We start from the raw sequence: 19,060 nt of genomic DNA on the forward strand, positions 1-19,060 counted from the left end.
AGAGAAAATGCACCATTAAAGATGCTTGTATTTATAACTGACAGGCTCAAGATTGTTATTGAATCTGTCTTACAACTTTATTATTGAAACAAAGGACAGCTGCAAGGTCACTCTCTTCACAGCCACCAGGCTTCTTTGACAAAAATGCTAAGAACACTAACAGAACACTGGCATTCCTGATCTACCGCTTCAATTAACTTCTTTGTATTATTGTGTTGTGTTGGATTCAAAGAAAACATAAACCACTCTAAAGTGACGCAACAATACACAGGTTGAGACTGTGGTACACCAGCAAATCCCGTGTTCTGTGAGGTAGAAGTACTTTTTTGTTGTTGCAGATTCTACATAAAAATGTAGATTCTTATTAATCCCTATAAACAGACATCTGCAGCAAGTTCAGCCAACAATCTGTTCTTGATCAAAAATTCAAGTTGAGAAAGTTATGATTTCCTGACTTCCTTGAATGCATCAGAAATGATCGATGCGACCTCTGTTCCACAAACTTCTCATTTTAAGGTCGTTTTTTTCTCCTCTTGAGGACAGACCTGACAAAGCTTCATCACAAGCTTTTTACTAATCTGCATCATTTTGTAATTTTGGAAAACTTCAGACCCGTTAATTAAAGTCAATCACAAGAAAATCAGTTTCTTTTTTGGCTTCATACCGCAGTAGTTAGGCAGAGTGAAGCCTCTGTGTACTATTGACATTGAAACTAAGACTCACCAGATACAGATGAAAGGGCTCTTCTCTGGGGGAGCCGTCTGCGTCCAAGCAGCGCTGGAACATTGTTCCAAATTTGTCGGCGGCAAGTTTGATAAACAGACTGAATGAGTAATGGATACAATAAAGACCACCGTAACATCTACACTGTTTACGTTTGTGGCGTCAGACGGCAACGCAGCAGAAAAGAGACCGACAGGAGTATACTCCACTGGCAATGGGAAAATAGACAATCGGCATCTATAAGCAGGTCTTCCCGGGTCTGAAAAACCTGCGTCAATGTGCTAATTTCAGTGGGAAAGGGGTATTACAGCAGCCAGCTGAGGAAACTGAAGTGGTTTACTGCAGCAAATCCAGAACTTTTATTATCTCTATTAGTCATGAGAGCCTAAAATATGTAAAGATAAAAGGTTTTGAAATAGTAAAATGATGATTCTCCTTCTGTTTCAGCCCATTACTGTAAAAATGGCAGCCCAGAAGTCCTGAGAAGCAACTTTGCGTTCCTGTCAGCTTTAGTAGATCCATCGCCTGTTTACTTCTTCAAAAGGGTTTAAATTCACTTTGGCAAACTGCAAGGACAGCACCCAGGAAGAGGAAGACGCTTACAAAGACGAACCAAGACAACAGTCCCCTCTGCTGTGTGGGACCAGCTTCCTGTTTTGGACCTCTATGATTAGACCATTCCCATTCCCCACGGCTGTCTCTGCACTCACTGTCCCACCGCTGTCGATGGCTGTAGCCTGCTCTGTGGTACAGCTGCCTCTCATCAAATCTCTCCCAGGAGTCCATATGTGTTTGATCCTTCACATCACAGTTTGTCAGTGTGTGTTTTCTTCTTGGTGGGTTCAGTCGTCCCGCCTGTCGCCCTGGGGTCACGGTGAGGTCTTCTGTTTTCCAGCACTTCCAATTGGATTGAGTTTTCTGTTAAAGAGGGTAATTCATGTGATTGCTCCTTTATAAATAACAATTGCTGAAATATTTCTACTGGACTACACTATATGTGAAGAAGTGAACATAAATGAATACAATTGTGTGTAGATTGAACTGAATACTTGAATATTTCTTTGTAAGCTTCTTGAAAACTTAAGACACAACGCAACAAGTCTACAGGTTTTAACGACCTTTATAAAAGCTTACCGACAATAAAAATGTGTTGTTTGTAACATTTTCATTTTATTTAATTTTTTTATTTAACCTATAGACGGGTAATGTCATTGAGACACGTGGTCTCATTCTCAAGAGAGTCCTGCTTAGACACCAGCAACAACACAGACAGACAGGATATTCAATACAGAGAGACAAAACAAATAATAAAATCATTAAAGTGACAAATGCAGAAATGTCAGTAAAAGTTACATGCTTCATGAGCAAGTTCCCACAGACGCTCTCTCCAGAGTTCTAGTCTGGCAGCTCTCGTATGTTGGCTTCAAACCTGTTTCGGCTGATCTCTGGGGCCTATCGGAGGGCCTCTCACATAGCGTGCAGGAATGGGCCTGGGTCTGGCCTCCTCCTTCTTCTCCTCCTCCACTTTCTCCTCTTCTTCTTCTTCATCTTCACTGTAATCTTCTTCATCTACACTGTAATTTTCTTCATAATTCACTGGAGGCCCCTGCCTTGGTCTCAGCGATCTGCTGACAGCAGGTAAAGCTTCATCTTCCTTCTGTGAATAAAAACAGCAGGTTATCATTGATTTATCAATAAGTTTGACTGGATGATTTGGTTTATGTTAATAAAATACGTGTTTCAACATGTATCTGTGTCTATACCTGGGCCCTTTTTTCACAGCAACAGGCTGTAATGGCTACAACATTATCCTTGGAGGAAAAAGTGACCAATCAAAGAACATCCATATGTTTTGGTGGGTTTTTTTATACACTCAGATTGTTCTTGTAAGTGTCTGACAGCATTAAGAAACTGATTCCACAGAAACTTTTTAAAAGGGAAGATACTTTTCTTGAAACAAACAATCTGACCATGGAGAACACAGGAGCATGTCTACTGCTGAATTGCTTGGTTTGAGTGAAGTGTGCTTCCTACATTTTGTGTTGGAAGGTAACAAACCTATTAAAACACACAAGTGCCAGAATAACACTAACAAACTAAAAATTCATTAGAAAGGTCGAGATCAAACTTCACATTGCAAGATTCATGTGGAACTACGAGTGTAAACTCATGTGGAACTAAATCAGAGGAGGATATTTCTCTTTTGCCTTTTACAGATAAATTCAAAATGTGGAGGATAAAGTCAGGTTTCATTAAAACACTCATATTTTGAGGTTAAACTCAAAAACTTCCTGCTTCCCTAATTTCAATTGTGGCTAGTAAACTGAAACTGCAATAATACTTTCAATTATATTCCAAAAAAGCTAAATAAAAAAATAAAAACTATTTATTATGTCTTGCCATAATACTCCATCATAATAAGAGCGATCCAATCACTCTTGTAATCATTTTTCAAACTTACTATAAGATATCAGATATCACTGACCAAGACTGCAATAAGAAAACACTGCCAGCTTCATCTGGGATCTCTTCTTTGTGGTTGACTTAAGTCAAACATTGATCAGACCTTACCTGTTGGCGCTGAGGTTTTGTGAATGGGGGCCCTCTTATGTAGCAAGCTGGCACTGGTTTAGGCTTCTTCTTCTCCTCTTCTTGTCCATCATCCCCCTCTGTGGCTGCAGCTTTGGCTTTGGAGGATCCTCTGGGTCGTCCTGCTTTCTGCTTAGACAGTGGTGGGATGATATGATCTGCAGATTTTCATGTCCTTACTGCTGCCTGAGCTTAGTTTCTCCTAAACAAAACTTTGCCTTACAACATAACTATAATTATCCATAAAATAATCACGTATTTATAAAACACTAGTGGCAATGATTCAGTAAATGTGCCCGTTGAATGGTCTTTATCTCCGCTGACATTTACTCTCCTCGCTAAACCGCCAGTAAATGGCCACTTCTGTTTAACTAGGGATCAAACTGGCCAGCACTTTAGCATGGAAATGAAATGACACAAGGAGAGGAGAGGAAATCAGGAGCATAATTGGAGACGCCCTGCGCTGTGGAAAGTGCGTGTCATCAACTTCTTCAAATTGGGCCATTGAGAGGGCGCTCGCTGGGCCCGAGGGGTCAAGAAGTGATTGTGGCAAAATTGAGGAGAATCACAGTCCTCCTCCAGCTCGAGACCTCCCCCTGCCCCAGGTTAATGCACTCACTGAAAGGGGGGTGGAGGGTTAGGGGCGGATTAACCCTCCCCTTCACGACTGTCACATTTCTCCACTCTGGGGTTAAGAGACTCAACAGAGAAAACAGTAATCATTGTGACCAACGTTCAAGCTGTTTAAATGTTCACTGAAAAAAAGGAAATGTTCAAGTCTACTTTTCCACACTGACTGATTGACTGTATTTCTGTTTGTATTTAGTGTGTAATGTGTAAATCTCAATACGTCAGCTCTGTGTTCAGTTAGTGCGGGAAAAACTGAGCTTTTCCAAAACAATGACTGAGGCTGTCCGGTCAGCGTCTGAGTGATAGCAAAGTAAGTAAGACAAAAATTAGCTGCCTCTAACTTTCTTTTTGAGTGCCATCTTAAATGCCAATAAAGCACAAAACGCAGCAGAGCTATTGTCATTGAGCTGAATTTTATTTGGCTCAAATTCACACGTATTCAATTTCCAATGTGAGCAAGAAATTTGTGCGAAGCTGTGTCGCAAAATCAGCGACATTATTCTCCTGTTGTCCTCAGATTGAGTCCGAAACACTCAATTATACTTGACATTTATGAAAGTTTGTTGCATGTCTAGTCTTGTGCTCAGACCTCACAAAGCAGATTGTAGCTGACTTGTGTTTTGCTCGATTAAGTGAAACTGCCTTGCATGGACAGGCGCTGAAGCCCAATGCTAATAGTTGGTGTTGAGAATTTCTAGTACCAAGCCAAGGCAATCCGGACCTAGCTAATAAGTCATCAAACTTTGCAGTGTTCAGCATTAAAAAAAGGTGTAGATGGCGAAATTAACCAAGCTGTTATGACATGACAGCTTTTGGTTTTTCCAACATGTCTGAGAGGGCCAATATTTATTGTTTTCAATAACCTTGTTCATGGAAAGCAAAACGAAAAATTCACATTGCTTTTGGTCTGAACACAGCTTAACAGACTCTTTCCTTGGACCCTTGATTTGATCTTGTCATGTTCTCACCTTTCCCTTGGTGGGGGGCTCTGGTCCCTTGGTGGTGGACTCTCCTGCAGATCCTTTAGGCATAGAGAAGTCAAGTCTTGCTGTGACAACACTGCCCAACAGTGTCTTGAGATGATTGTAGTCTGGCTTTTCTTGGTAGTCCAGAGTGTTCACATAAAGGAGGAATGCAGCCACTTCATCTGAACACAGAAACACAGTCAATGTCAAAATGCAAAAAAAATAAAAATGATACGAGGTCAACTGTTACACAAGCTATTATCAGACACTGCACTGCTTTCACTCACTGAGCCACTGGCCTCAGTAATGCTGCCTCCTCAGTATAAAACCATTTCTGGCAGACCTGAGTCATGCAGCAGCAAAGGCAGGAGGAACCTGAAGGTCTCACGGTCCAGATAATACCACTTGGCAATGTAGTATCTCCCACAGGGGGTAGATTAGGCATGGCACAGCTATGGATATGCATTTAGTGTGTGTGTGGAATTGTCATACACAGTCAGCCACCATGCATCACACACTGGCCAAACGACGTGTATGACACATACTCCAGTACAACTTGTATCTCTCTCTCACACACACACAGGTGATGCATTCTCTGGCTCTTATCTGAGGCGGGCAGCCGGGCCTTGTCAGCAGAGGAGCACCCAGCCCCAACTATACATCACACACTAAGCCCTCACACAGGAGTGACCTCTCCATAAAGAGGAGAGATAAAACACGACAAACTTTGAAAGGCGTGTCAATGGGACAGCTGTTTAGTTTCTACAAAGTTATTCAGGAGCTTCAGGTAACTGAGGGGGGGATGGAGCGTGTTATTGTAGGGGGAAGCTTCGGTTCTGTGACTTTGGCAGGATGAAGATATTATCTTCATGAAGTCCGTTTTTTTCCACTTGTTTCTACAGACTCTTAGGCAATAATACATTTTAACACAGGGCTTTAAAACCTATTTTTATTTTATTGTGTGCACTTCAATTAGAGAACCTTGCTTGTTTATTTTAAGTTCACATTTTGTAAAGCTTTCCTTCAAAACCTTGCCCTTGCACATAGTCCCTACACTATTGCTGAAGTGAGAGTAACAGCCCATACAGGATGCTCTAAAAGTAAAGCAAAGTTCAAAATGCATTGTTCAATGCTACACTGCGCAGGGATTGACAGGGTTGTTGCACTAAAAAAAATGTAGAGCAGAAATCTGAGAGCACATATTTCAGAAACCCACAGAAGCAGCTTGAGCACACTGAGGAGGATTGAAGCTTGTTCACCACAAATCTGTGCAAGAAACTTCTTATCAGAGTATAAGCACACAGTTTGAGCATTAACAGAGCAAATCGAAGCTCAAGCAGGGACTTTTTGAGTGCCACGGCAGGGTTATGAAGAAAAGCATTAAAAAGTTCAACCTAAAATCAATGACTTACTTAAACTGAAAGACCATGCTCTTATATACAAATAGACATAAAGCCTCATAAAAATGGTGTCTTCAGAAACAATATTTTAAAGTATCACATCAGGTTTGTTGTTGGCCATGTTCAAACTGGCATAAGCCCAGCATGAAGATTTGCAGCCCCATCTTTCATTCCAGCAATGCCTCCCAGTCCAGCAACCTTAGGGTCCTAACACTGAGGGTTCTAGGGGGAAAAAACAATGCAGCGCCATCCTACAAAGACCCACAACCAACATCAATGTACCTTTTTGGCCAGTTGAAATACATCCTAATAGACTTTTGGGGTACATGAGAATTACACAATAATTCTCGTGATTGTCAAGACAGAAAAAACCTGGGATCTCTGAAGCTGTGTGTTCAGGGGGATGCTGACAAACAAGGCATCTACTGATTCAGTTTGTTTTGCATTGTTTTTCCACCTCTTGGATCAGTGTTATTTTAGGCAGGATTGTTACTCTCCACAAAAAACACCATTATTTATTGAATTATGTGCACTTCTGTTTTAAAACAGAACATTTGACCATTATACATTCTTCATTATGATCTATTTAACTGCACCTATTTTTTAAGCCTGATGACACTGACAAACTTACTGTTTCGCACAACTGTCTGTCTGCCATTAAGGATTAACTGCCTTCAGATAAATACTAATAAGATGGAGGTCCTTATCAGTGCCTCTGATAGCATTGCTTCCAAGGTTGCCAAGTGTATTGGACCCCTTTCATCTGCTATAAAATCAAATCTCAAAAATCTTGGAATCATATGTTGATCAAAGAGCATCACCATTAACCCGCATTGCCAAACTAAAATGCATTGTCTCACGAGCGTTAAGCGAGAGTTAGAGATGTTGTTTTCATTTTTAAAGCCCTGCATGATCAGGCACATGTATACATCTCTGACCTGCTCCATCCCTACATCACCTGTTGATCCCTCCGGTCTTCTGACAAGGGTCTACTTGTCGTCCCTCGTGTCTGACTGAAAACAAAAGGTGATTGTGCCTTTGAATTTGTGGCTCAAACACCCATCCTCTGCATATCCGCTCTGCAGTTTCTACTGACGCTTTTAAAAAGAAACTTAAGACACGCCTTTTCAAACTGGCTTTTTCTCATAGAATTTCTGTTCATTTTAATTTTTTTATGATTGTTATTACTATTATTGTAATATATTACTGTTATTGTAACATTTTGTGAAGCACTTTGTGACTGCTCTGTGAAAGGTGCTATACCAAATAAACTTTACTAGTACTATTTATGACTAAAAATGTTGCTAAGAATAACTTTTCAATACTTACACTATACACTATTCTACACTATACACTACAGCTATTACCAACATACCCTTTTCATATCTGCCGGTATCTAAGTTAGTTTTGGCTTTGACCTTTGACCTCTGGCTCTCCACAAAAAGAGCAGAAGATTAGACACAGAGATCCTTCTCCTCTCCACAGGCTTGTCGTCTGAAGTCCAAAATGTTCTGTTTAAAGTTTAAATGATGCCCTGTTGCATAAAGTGCCTAGTGGTCCTTACCTGTGCTGGCTCCGCTCACTGACAGCTGTTGGACTGACTCTGGCAGATTATCCATCAGTCTGAGTGAGGAGGAAAAGTAAATAAACCAGTGAAAAAGTGGAAGAGAAACATCATGACAGATGGAGTTCAGGGGTAGTAAAAGGTTGTTTTACTGTTTGCTCATATAAGGCATCTGAATTTAAAAGATATCTACTTAAATGTCAACTGGAAGCAGAAAGTAACATCTTTCAGGTTGCCATGGTTGTGACCAGTGAATCGCAAAGTAGTCACGCCTTAAGGCATACCCTGCTTTATTGTCTATTTTAATTTGACAATAGTGACTGAGAAGATAAATTGACTGTGTTAACTGAGGTAATACATATAAGAAGGGTCCTTTTCTCATAGATTTTCATAATTTTCGACTTCTTTTTGCATCATCTAAAGTTGCCCCAAAGAATACAGACTTAGGTCATTCTCACATTGGAGTTCGAGTTAGTTGCTATGGAACTATGGAAAATTAATTAAAGGAATGGAAATGTGAAAAGACTTTGAAAATGGCAACACTATTCAACGCTCTTTTTTTCTACATGCTATGTTGCCTTAGAAAACAGCTGCATTGATTACTCACATAGACTCACAGGCTCTGTAATTTACACTTTCACAAACTTATAGGGTAAATTGTGGCTATGAATGCATATTAGGACACATACAACCTCTCCCAGAGAGTACCTGGCTAAATGGTTTATTAAGTTAGGTCTCTGCTGTACAAAATGTGTCAGTGATTTCCTACCTGGCCTTGGCTTCTTGGACCTCAGTTGGGTTCTTGAGAACATTGTCCCAAGGCAGAGATCCACATAACCAGTGTAGCAGACAAAAGCCTAAAATCTGAAGGTCACCACGTCTAGATGGAACTGCAAAAGACAGAAAGGAGAAAAAAATCATACATTTAACAAGCTTTTAAAAGCTTCTTGTTTTTCAACCCATAGATCCTCCTTCGGGAAATAACATATTTTTCCTATCTCTGGAATAATTTAAAAAAAGCAGGAGGGAAATAAAAAGGGAAACAAAGATGTATAAATCAAAAACCTAGCAGACAGACACTAATTAATTCATCTCTTATACCAGGTCAACAGTCAGTGGGACATTGTTTGGGCCAACAAGTTGGCGCCTGTTGATGATGTAAATTTGTTGAAAAATCGGATCTCTGCTTTTGATTTACAGATGTTTCACAAGATATATATATATCTATATATATCTATATATAACGTTACATTGTTGGATGTCCAGACTATACATGAATCTGTAGGTAAAAGTATGTTGGAGTAATCCCCAGGCTTCTCAGCTCAGTCTGTAGGCTGCTGTGATGCCAGGTTTCACACAGTTTTTTCTACACTCTGCACTTTGCGACATCACTGACTGCAACCTCAGCAGGCTTCGGAGGGCTGGCCAATCAGAAGACAGTGGGCTTGTAGGGGCGGGGTTTCTTAAAGGGACATAGCTGACTGAGATGTTTCAGGCAGAGGCTGTATGAGGGCCTGCACAGAGCACCAGCCTGAGAAAAATGATTCAGAAAAAATGTAAACTGTAAATCATGCCAAGCTACTCCACAGGTATCACAGAGTAAAATATGTATATATAGTATGTATAATAGTATAATGAAATTAGCATAATACCTCCCCTTCAAGCTCTGGTCAAGTGAATCCAGCCCTGACAGAATGAGATTTATACTGTAGAATAGGATGATTATAATTATGAACTTAGATTTACTTACTACTACTTAGGATTTAATTTTGGTTCCAAGTTACGTGTTCAACCTTCAACATAGTGCCCTGCTGACCCCTTTCTAACATGTATGAGCTTGATACACTCACAGTCTCCAAAAGTCAGAATCTGAAGCCACTTTCACGTCTAAACTTGAAAGTTACAGACAACAACCCAATCCTCGTCTAATTCTTCAAAACTCAAGCTGTAGGAAAGATCAAATTGTTGGGGAGACAAATATTTCCTTTGATAGTTGGCAGTTGTGGTAAAGTAAAAGTAGTAAAATATGTAGAATAGTAGAGCTGCGTATCTGCAAAAATCATAAAAATCGTAAAAAATGTGTACTGAGTTTTCTTTAAGCACAAGTCTGGAGTGTGTTTGCATCTTATTGTGAGTGTGTTTGATTGCAGGGGTCTCCATTAATGTGTGAGGTCTATCAATACTTGTCGACCAAGTCCTTCCAGAGGGGTCGAGCCCGGGGAGTTTTAGCAACTCAATACTGCAACGGCCGCCACACGTCTCCGGAGAAATTACCTATCGACTGGCTCCATCAGAGGGGAGAAATCTCCTCCCTGAGCCACGGCATGCATTGATCCTCTGCAGCCAACAGGCTGGTCTAAAGAGGAAGCATGGTCACTGCCACACGGGACCAGATTACATGGAATGGATGGGCTGTAATCTGATTACACACTAACACATTTTTAGTTTATAAAATTTAAGTCATCCAAATCTGAGTAAAGATATGAGGACACATGGATGTTTTGATGAGGAAAGAGAGGAAGAAAAGAAAAAAATGTTGAGTGTTGTGCCTAAAAAAACTTTAGGGTTAGCTTGGAAAACAGTTTGGACCCAGAAGGGAGGCTACACGATCAATGAGGATGATTAGAATGGGAGAGGTGTTTAAAGAGGATGTTGACATTGTACAGGAAAGGTTTAAGAAGAGTGATGATAACAGTTGTCCTCGAGTTTTGGTGTTGTACAACTTTAATGGTATGAACAAATGTTGGGGGTTCATTTTTTCAACCTCTTGGATCAGTGTTATTTTAGGCAGGATTGTTATTCTCCACAAAAAACACCATTATTTATTGAATAAATATTTTTTCATTTTTTACAAATGAAAAATGAAAAATATGGCTTTGAAATGTGTCTTTATATATAATCAATCTGGCTCCCTCACTAATATTCTCTGTATGTAAAGTAAGTCAGCATTTTTTCAGGTATGCACAAACCTTCAGCGGAATCTGTCAACTCTACATTTCCTCCAAATATGACATTTTCTGTTACCTGACAAATTTACAACTCTGATAATGTGCGTTAGGTCTGTCTGCCCTTGTGGGTGTAAAGTATGCATTAAGTCAGCATTATTGTGTGTTGTTAATAATTACACAACACTTCATTGCTACTGAGAGCCTGTTACAGGAGAATAAAGATGAAATATACATGTGGTACTGACACAGGAAAAAGTGTTTTAACTCCCAGAGCATCATAATAGATTAACAATTAAAGAGATCAACAACTACATTAAGCGCTGCTGCCCTCCGTGCGTGCTCTGGGCACCTTATTGGAGCTCATAACAGTGTTTTGTGTGTCTGCTCTTCTGTATTTAATGCGCTTTGCACTCATATGAGGGGAGACAAAAGACAGTGGCGCAGAAAGATATGCATGTGCGTACACATACACACTTAAACAGCTCTCAAAGGGACGTTCCCTGAAAAATACACACATACAATGCATACAAACACACACACTCTCTCTCACACGTTCTCTACATGCTTTAGACAGGGAGGTGAGGCAGTGGTGGTGTTGTTGTTAATTATCTCCTATTGTTATTCAGATTCCCTAAAGCATGCTGCAGTGTCACACTCTTAACCCTTGTGCTTCACAGTCTTGTCGTTTGGAGACGGTCTTCTGTCCGCTGGACGCCCACCGAATGGTTATAATTACACCGTTTAGCTCTGGGTTCAAAGGCCTGCCAGTCGGCAGCTGCGTTCACCAAACCTCACCATGGCAACCTGTCAACACCTTCGTGGGGATTGGTGCCATCAGGTGAGGGGAAGGCATATATGGGTCTGGTCCTCAGTTTCATGGACAGCAGAAAATACACTCTCGATTTCATCACGCAGTGATAAGTGAAAATACACATTCATAACTTTTAATTATCCGAGTTTAAATAACAGCTCATTTTCTGTTTAGACTATTTTCAAGACTGTGGCGGCGGGTCAGATGTGTGTAATTTATAGCTCTTTGCATGATTTTTCTGAGGTTTGCAATAAGAGTTCTTAGCAGAAAGGATGCTTTATCCTTCATTGAGTTCTTTCATGTAGAATAAAAAGAGGTATATTCTCCTGCTCTTTCCCTCCCTCTTTCAAAATCATATTAAAATCGAAAGAAATTCCATCTGATGGTTATTGCTGACGGGGACATTTTCTGCCCCTCTTTTACTTATTGATCGTGTTGATAGAAACACTACCATGGTGATTAGGCAGTCTGAGCCATGCTAACTCACATTATCGAACTTGAGGGGAGTGGAGTTGGCCTGCGTGGAGCTCATAGAGGTTATCTGTGGCTAGGGCCTCGCTCTAACCAAACATCAAAGCTCTTAATTAATGGGGGATGAATACACGATGCAGGTTATGACTTCAGCTAATTAGGGAATTGTTAAACAGAGGCGGTGCAGGGGTATTCAGCAGGGGCTGCAGATGTAGAATCGATGGTCAATGAAGAGGGGGAGCATGTAGGCAATTTGCCATTTAATGTTTTCCCAATATCAGCCAAGGGAGGCTGAGGGTGGCGGGGCAGAGAGACTGTTTTACATGTATTGACAAGCAAAGACTTCCAACTGAAAGGACACATCTTATGGTCGGGTTAATATAAACCCTGTTTACATAGCTAAATTCTGGCTATTGTGAATGTGTTACGCAGCGTCACAGGAAACCTACGCAACCGACGTAACGATTTGTACTAGATCAACTTTTCTAGGGCGCTAATTACTGAGCTACTGATTGATATTCGGGTCATATTTTCCAGTGGACATTTTGACCAACAATATTACTGATTCTGAGAGAAGTGTGCATTTTATCTTAAACAGCATGTGTCATGCAGCTAACTGACTCCCTGAACAGTTTTCTGCTCCCAAGTGAAGAAAATGTACTCGGTTTCCCATTGCGATTGCTGCAGCACAAGAACTCTTCATGAACTAGACTGCCACATGCTTATGCATCAGAGGGCTTACCAAGGCCTTTGTGAGCATCAAGGCTGGTGTACTCGATGGTTCCGTTGTGGCCCTTCTTGGGATTTTCCTTGTAATCTTTGTGCAGTCCATCAGGACAGTATCTGTAGGATAGCCCGTAGTCTGCGAGGTACACCTAAAGGCAAGGTAAACCAAGTTTATTTATGAAGCACCATTCACATAGAGCAAGTCAAAGTGTTTTGCACAGTTAAAAACAGAGCATTAAGAACACAAAGACCTTTAAATGACATTAGGAAAAAAGCACAAAACAGAACACACACATTAGTAATTATTACAAAGCCATGATAGAAATAGATTGTTATTTGGTTTTATTAATCCTAAATAAAACCGGTACCTGATAACTAAGTAGCCCATAGAAGCATAGCCCTCTATTGTGTTGTGTCTAAGTGTATATGCTGTAGCATAGAGCAGACCTCACGTCTGTGCACATGCAGGATAATTACAGAGGTCGATGGTGGACTCACCTGTTCAGGGTCTTTGTAACCCAGCATGAGGTTGGCAGCTTTTATGTCTGCATGAACATACTCATGTTCATGAATATACTCCAGTACAGCCACCTGACACGAATCACAAAACAGAGCAAATACAGACGAAAAGAAAAATGAGAGTTATGATGAGCAGATTGTAAAGATATTGGAGTGTACCTACAATGACAGAGGCATATTCTATTCACCTCATGGTTAAAAGGGGTCATTATCTGTTAAAGTGGCCTTTGACCCTGAGTTTTTTCCATCTGAGCTGCTTGAGTTCCAGCTCAATCCAGCTGCTTTGAACAATAATCAATGAACACAAAATACAGTCTGCCTTTTATTCAAGAAGATGACCTCACCAGTCCTTGGCCAAGCTGGAGCACAGTGGCCTTCTTCAGTCGACCTCTGTTTTGCTCGCAGATTTTTTGAAGGTCCCTGCCTAGGCGGTCCATGGCCATGAAACGATACCTGCAAGGGAGAGAGAAAAAAACACTTGTTTTTCCTGTTTCTGAATCATATCCCATATGTCATGGAGTTCAAAGTCACAATTACTTTAATATCATGAAACTTAAACTGAGGTTTTACTTGCCAAATCACCCCAAGGTACTGAGTCCTACTAAGTTAGTGAAGTGAAAGTGGAGAAAGGTACGATATTTAAAGTGATCATCTCGAAGATTTTCACGTAAATAAATGTCTTTTAAGTCTCTATCTATCACCGAATGAGGTAACACAATGGTGACTGAGCCTATGGCCCACTGATGAAAGCCTTTACATTTGCAGTATTTAAGACTGAGTGTCTGGTGCGACTTTTTTACTGATTTACGTCCAAGTGTTCATTTTTCTGACAAGTTAAGTTTAAATTAGTTATTTGATGCTATAAAAAGGATGATTGACAGCTCTGTTGACAAATACGGCTCCTGCAGTCGATCTGTTCCGGATTAGTAGAGTAGAGGTCTAGGACGTAAGTTTATATCTGTGAACGTTAACCTCAGAAGAAGCTGTTCTGCTGTTAAATACACCAGCGTGCGGACCGTCCATCTTTATATACAGTCATTAGTGCCGCCAAAGAGAATGAAACTTCAGAGATCTTTGAGATTACAACTTTAATTTATTATTCACAAGAAAACGCTATAAAATATCCTAAAATATACTATAATATAGTATATCCAACACTGGTGACATATTTAGAAAACTCTAAAACAGTTAAGCATTAAGACTCAGGAAAACAAAATCTCATAAAGACATGTAGAACCATTCGTCCACTATAAGGAGGTGAAAATAATAACTGAACGCAATGCATGTGAGCTTTGGTGACAAAACCAGTTTGTTTAAATTGTCTCTACAGGAATGTCCATAGTGACCCAAGCAGAGCAGAGGTAGAGGTGCAACATTTTGAGCATCTTTTGTTGGAAGCCCTCTTTCTATTTATCGACACTCTCCCAATAAAAGCACTGATCATGAGGAGCAATCTATACGATGTCTCTATACAAAATCTAAACAAAGTGACAGTGGATAGAGGGACGTTGCCAGGGAGCAGAACATTTCTGATAAGAAAACTTATTATTTTTTCTTTGTATTCTGTCAGGATGCCTAAAGAACTTACTACTTCATTTGCAGTGAAGAAATATCAAAATAGAAGGACTGAAAGTACTGCCAACTTTAACTGAGTTGTTACATCTATAATTTGAAAGGTTCCTGATTTGTCCACATGCAGAAACAGAAGAAAATATTTAAAAGATTCAGATTTATAAAAGAAAATACATATTGTATTTGAAATACCTGAGGTTATTATTCTCAGCAAGCCCTGATCCCCAGTATGTCGGGACACCCAGGAAGTCCAGTTTCCTGCTTCTCTTCCATTGTAGCACTGTTAAGAAAAAATATATATATTATGTCAAGTTGTGAGTGCACATCTCTATTTTCACACTTATATTGGTGTCTGAATAGACTGAATAACAGGAGTCAAACCACCAACTAGATTAAAACTCACATCACAATGGCTGTATTGAGGAAGCAGAAACCCTTAGACCTCTTAGTGGCACTGAGAATAAGTCTAAAAGTAAAGGTTGGCAGCTATTAAAACTTTTAATGAGAGTCTAATGGGTTTCTAACCTTGAACTAACCCCAAGTGTTACACCTCTTCATTTCCAAGAGTTATCTGAACAAAAGCCTCTACCTGCATGAAAAGAAGCCAAAGTCGGTCCAGAATTCCAATTTGTCTTTGAAAATGTATTAAAGCTTACTTTCAAATATGTTACACTACTGAGGGTGAGAACAACTGCAAACACAAACACACAGACACACACAGGCCCCAGACAAAGCAGTAGGCCTGGCTCGGGGCTACAGTCTATGGCGGCTGGCCTGACTGGCGCTCAACCAGGCTGGCAGGTGGTCAGGGGCTCAGCGGAGGCCGGGCCATCATTACGTGTGAGTGGCTTCCTCTCCAAACGAAGGCGTTGGAGAGCTCAGACAAGCGCAGAGAGGGGGGCTAACTGCCACCGAGGTGCATGTTTGCTTTGGCTTATTATTAATTACGGTGCGGCAGGCAGCTAAGCCTCTGTGTCTGCGGCCACTTCATCAGTCAAACACACTCGTGCTCCAGCGAGCTGCCGAGGCGCTGGACGGGTGGTGCTACTCACTGCTCTCTGGTTTGGCTGCCCTCTGGTAGAACTTGAGCTCGCTGAACAGAGGGCCATTCTCATGGTACTCCTGCACACACAAGCATACATTATTCACTTTTTCATTATCACTGGTTAAAGAAGCACTGGGAAGACAAAATACACTTATTCATTATTGTCTGAGCATTTAATAAAATGATTAGCCCAACTAATACATCATACCATTTGTGCTAATAAAACTGGTTGCGCAGTCTATTCTTTTTTTAGCTTTATCCCCCCCCCCCCCCCCCCCCCCACACACACACAGTATTTTTAAACCTTGGCCCTACTTTTACACATTCTGGGGTCTAAATTACTAAGGTGTGGTGGAATTATAGTGACAAAAAGAGAGAGCAAGGGAATAGCTGCAGCATCATCTGAACTTATTAATGAAAACTGTTACTTTGAATGGGAATACAGTCCAAGGCCTGCAAAACCTGCAATCATTATTTGTTCACTCAGCCCCCTCGCATAGTATACTGAAAGCACTCCCAAACTGTTTAACAGGAAATACAATCCAAAAACAAGTGACTGTGCAACACATCTGTGCTATCCTAGGATTACTCTACTAACCCTAAAGAAAGTGCATTGGCTAGTGGTCACACCAGTTCAAGTCAAATTTTGCTGCAAAGTCAAATGTTTTATGTTGCAATTCTCTCAACATCCTCACTCTTGCGTTTAAAATGAAAAAAGGGGAAACATCACTTTGCTTTAGACATTTTAAACTTCCATATATTACTGGTAGTAACCATTGTAACAACTGCTTTCTGCATCAAGCACAGACTGCTGTTAGGGCATTGTTACTTACTGACATTCATTAAATCTTGAATACCTTTAAAATACGTACAAAATGTGCTTAAATCATAAAGAAAGAATTAAAGCTCCTGTCAGGAACTTTCTGTTTGTGACGAGTTTAAACGACAGTTAGGGCGGCTGTGGCTCAGTGGTAGAGTCGGTCGCCTTTCAATCGGAAGGTCGGAGGTTTGATCCCCAGCTCCCTCAGGCTACATGTCGAAGTGTCCTTGGGCAAGACACTGAACCCCCCACTGATATCTGATTGACAGTTGGGCACTTTATGTAGCAGCCTCTGCCATCAGTGTGTGAATGGGTGAATGTGATATGTAGTGTAAAAGCAGACCCCTGTGACAAAGCCGTACCTCTGATCTCTTTGCTGATTTTGTAATGTACATCTTTAAGTAGTGTTGTAACAAAACATATTGTCGTACTTTCTTACATAAGTATCACTCACTTTAAATTTGTGCCCTGGAAAATGTAATCAAAGGCAGCATGCAGTTAACCACTTTGTCCGCCACCTACCCCCTACCAGTGGTTTCAGACACAAAAATATATATATAAATAATAAGTCTTGTTGCTGATGGTCTGGTTTGCTTTTGTCGGTCATATAGAGTAATCAGAATTAATTTCAGTCTGTTTCATAACCAGCGAAAAACTCCTCACAGGAAAATTAAAACAGCAATCTAGGATTTGGGGACAAGAAAATGGTTTCAAAGGTTAGATGCTGCCCGACTGTGTGCAGCACAAATGTACTCACCACTTTAATGACGTAGTCAGTGTCTTCTGCAACAGGTCTATCCACATCCTGGGAGGCTTTAAGAAAACAGAATACAATGAGAACTCATGAGATAAAATGCAGGCTATATAGCTGTGGTACATCATGTTACATAGACACAATAAAGAGAAACACCAGAATAGAGTCTCCCTAAAACCAAGTATGTTTCTTAGAGAGAAAGACACGAAGATTATGATAGTATTATTATTACATGATAGTGCATACTACGGTATGTGACAGAGGTCAAATGTTCAGGTTGTGTGCATGTGTGTCATCAGCCATAATGTGCTATTTACCAAGATAGATCAGTCCAAAGCCACCTTGACCGATGATTTTACCAAGCCTCCATTTCTTCTTCTCTGAGTCGGTCAGTATGAAGCCCTCAGGCAGCGGTTTGGGTAACGTGGTCTTTTTTGGTGCCATGAAAACTAAAAAAGTTTCAGAAAATGTTTGTAAGAAAATATCAGGAAATACATAAGGTAGAAGGCAATTTCGTTACAGGAGAGCAAACTAAACAAATCAGGTCCAACCTGTACAACAGCCAGCTGGAACAGTTCTGCTCTGTGCCATTAAAACATCCAGTTCTTTACTGTACAAGTTAAAGACAACTTCCACAATCACCATTCCAAAATTCAGCTTTAAGCATCTGACATGAGATTTGCTCATTAACAAATGTACATGTATGTATGTATGTATGATACAGGTGATAATTATCCCTGATATCGTTTTTGCCAACTTGAAGAGTGGAACGTCAGGATTAAATGAGTGTCTAGTATGTCCAACTGGCTATGTACCTTTGCAGATTACCTGTTTGTTAAGTTACATGAAATGATGGCAGTTGTCTGTCAAATAACCGAAATCCGTTAAACAAACGGAAGTTGATCATAAATAACTCTAGTAAACAACGTTGTAACCGTGTGTAGCACCCAAACTACATTGTATTTAGCTGTTAAGAAGCAAATGTTAATAATTGTTTTAACAACTCACATGCTAATATATCCACCGACTTACGGAGGGAATCCAAGCCGTTCGTAGTCAGTTGAGCTTTTTGTGAAGAAACATATCGACCAGCTTTCGTTATTAAAACTCCAACGTTTAGTCTTTTCCCACAAACAGTGGCCCGGTGAGAAACGAAAACAAAACCGTTTCACTTCCGGAAAGTTGTCCCTCCCGCTACGCTGCACAGCCAATTGCGTGCGAGGAAAAATCCAATAGCCAATAGAGGAGCAGAAGAGACGGGAATCCCCAGTATCATTTACTCAGCAGATGTGATTTAGTTTCAGAGGAATTAAAGGATCACTTTTACAATGATAGGCTTCATTTTAAACCTGATATATTCATCAGTTGTTTGATTTACTCAAGCTTAAGGTTTAGAACCTCATAGATACTTTTAAAGGTATTGTTATTAGTAAAAAGATTTGATCATCTATGACTAAGGCAAACATAAACAACAACTAAATAGGCACTTTGTTAATTTACATACAGATAGATTACCTCAATGC

General features: G+C 40.3%; 2 protein-coding genes across 3 annotated transcripts in view; one reads left to right on the forward strand and one right to left on the reverse strand.

Annotated features, from left to right (window-relative positions):
* fancl (FA complementation group L) overlaps nucleotides 1–1,869 on the forward strand; it is a 30,811-nt gene extending 28,942 nt beyond the window's left edge. The window contains exon 14 of the mRNA XM_069658730.1: nucleotides 1,171–1,869. Within this exon, the coding sequence (XP_069514831.1) occupies nucleotides 1,171–1,206 (36 nt within the window). The 3' untranslated portion in view covers nucleotides 1,207–1,869. The remainder of the gene's footprint in view (nucleotides 1–1,170) is intronic.
* On the reverse strand, nucleotides 957–18,678 carry vrk2 (VRK serine/threonine kinase 2). 2 transcript variants are annotated; one of them, XM_069658729.1, is made up of 14 exons: nucleotides 18,570–18,678; nucleotides 17,855–17,986; nucleotides 17,541–17,596; nucleotides 15,971–16,040; nucleotides 15,111–15,198; nucleotides 13,691–13,799; nucleotides 13,326–13,418; nucleotides 12,844–12,976; nucleotides 8,641–8,761; nucleotides 7,872–7,930; nucleotides 4,911–5,089; nucleotides 3,295–3,441; nucleotides 2,153–2,380; nucleotides 957–1,641 (listed from the first exon to the last, which is right to left on the reverse strand). In XM_069658729.1, the coding sequence occupies exons 2-14, from the start codon at nucleotides 17,979–17,981 to the stop codon at nucleotides 1,261–1,263; spliced, it is 1,791 nt and encodes a 596-aa protein (XP_069514830.1). In that variant the 5' UTR covers nucleotides 17,982–17,986; nucleotides 18,570–18,678; the 3' UTR covers nucleotides 957–1,260. The 2 variants fall into 2 exon arrangements, with proteins under 2 accessions (XP_069514830.1, XP_069514829.1); XM_069658728.1 differs by having other exon boundaries at nucleotides 18,546–18,678.
* Between the last annotated feature and the right edge of the window lie 382 nt (nucleotides 18,679–19,060).

This window comes from Semicossyphus pulcher, unplaced genomic scaffold (genome assembly GCF_022749685.1).
Source record: "Semicossyphus pulcher isolate SPU_LCO1_2020_fin unplaced genomic scaffold, fSemPul1.0.p SCAF_12, whole genome shotgun sequence".
Classification (NCBI taxonomy): domain Eukaryota; kingdom Metazoa; phylum Chordata; class Actinopteri; order Labriformes; family Labridae; genus Semicossyphus; species Semicossyphus pulcher.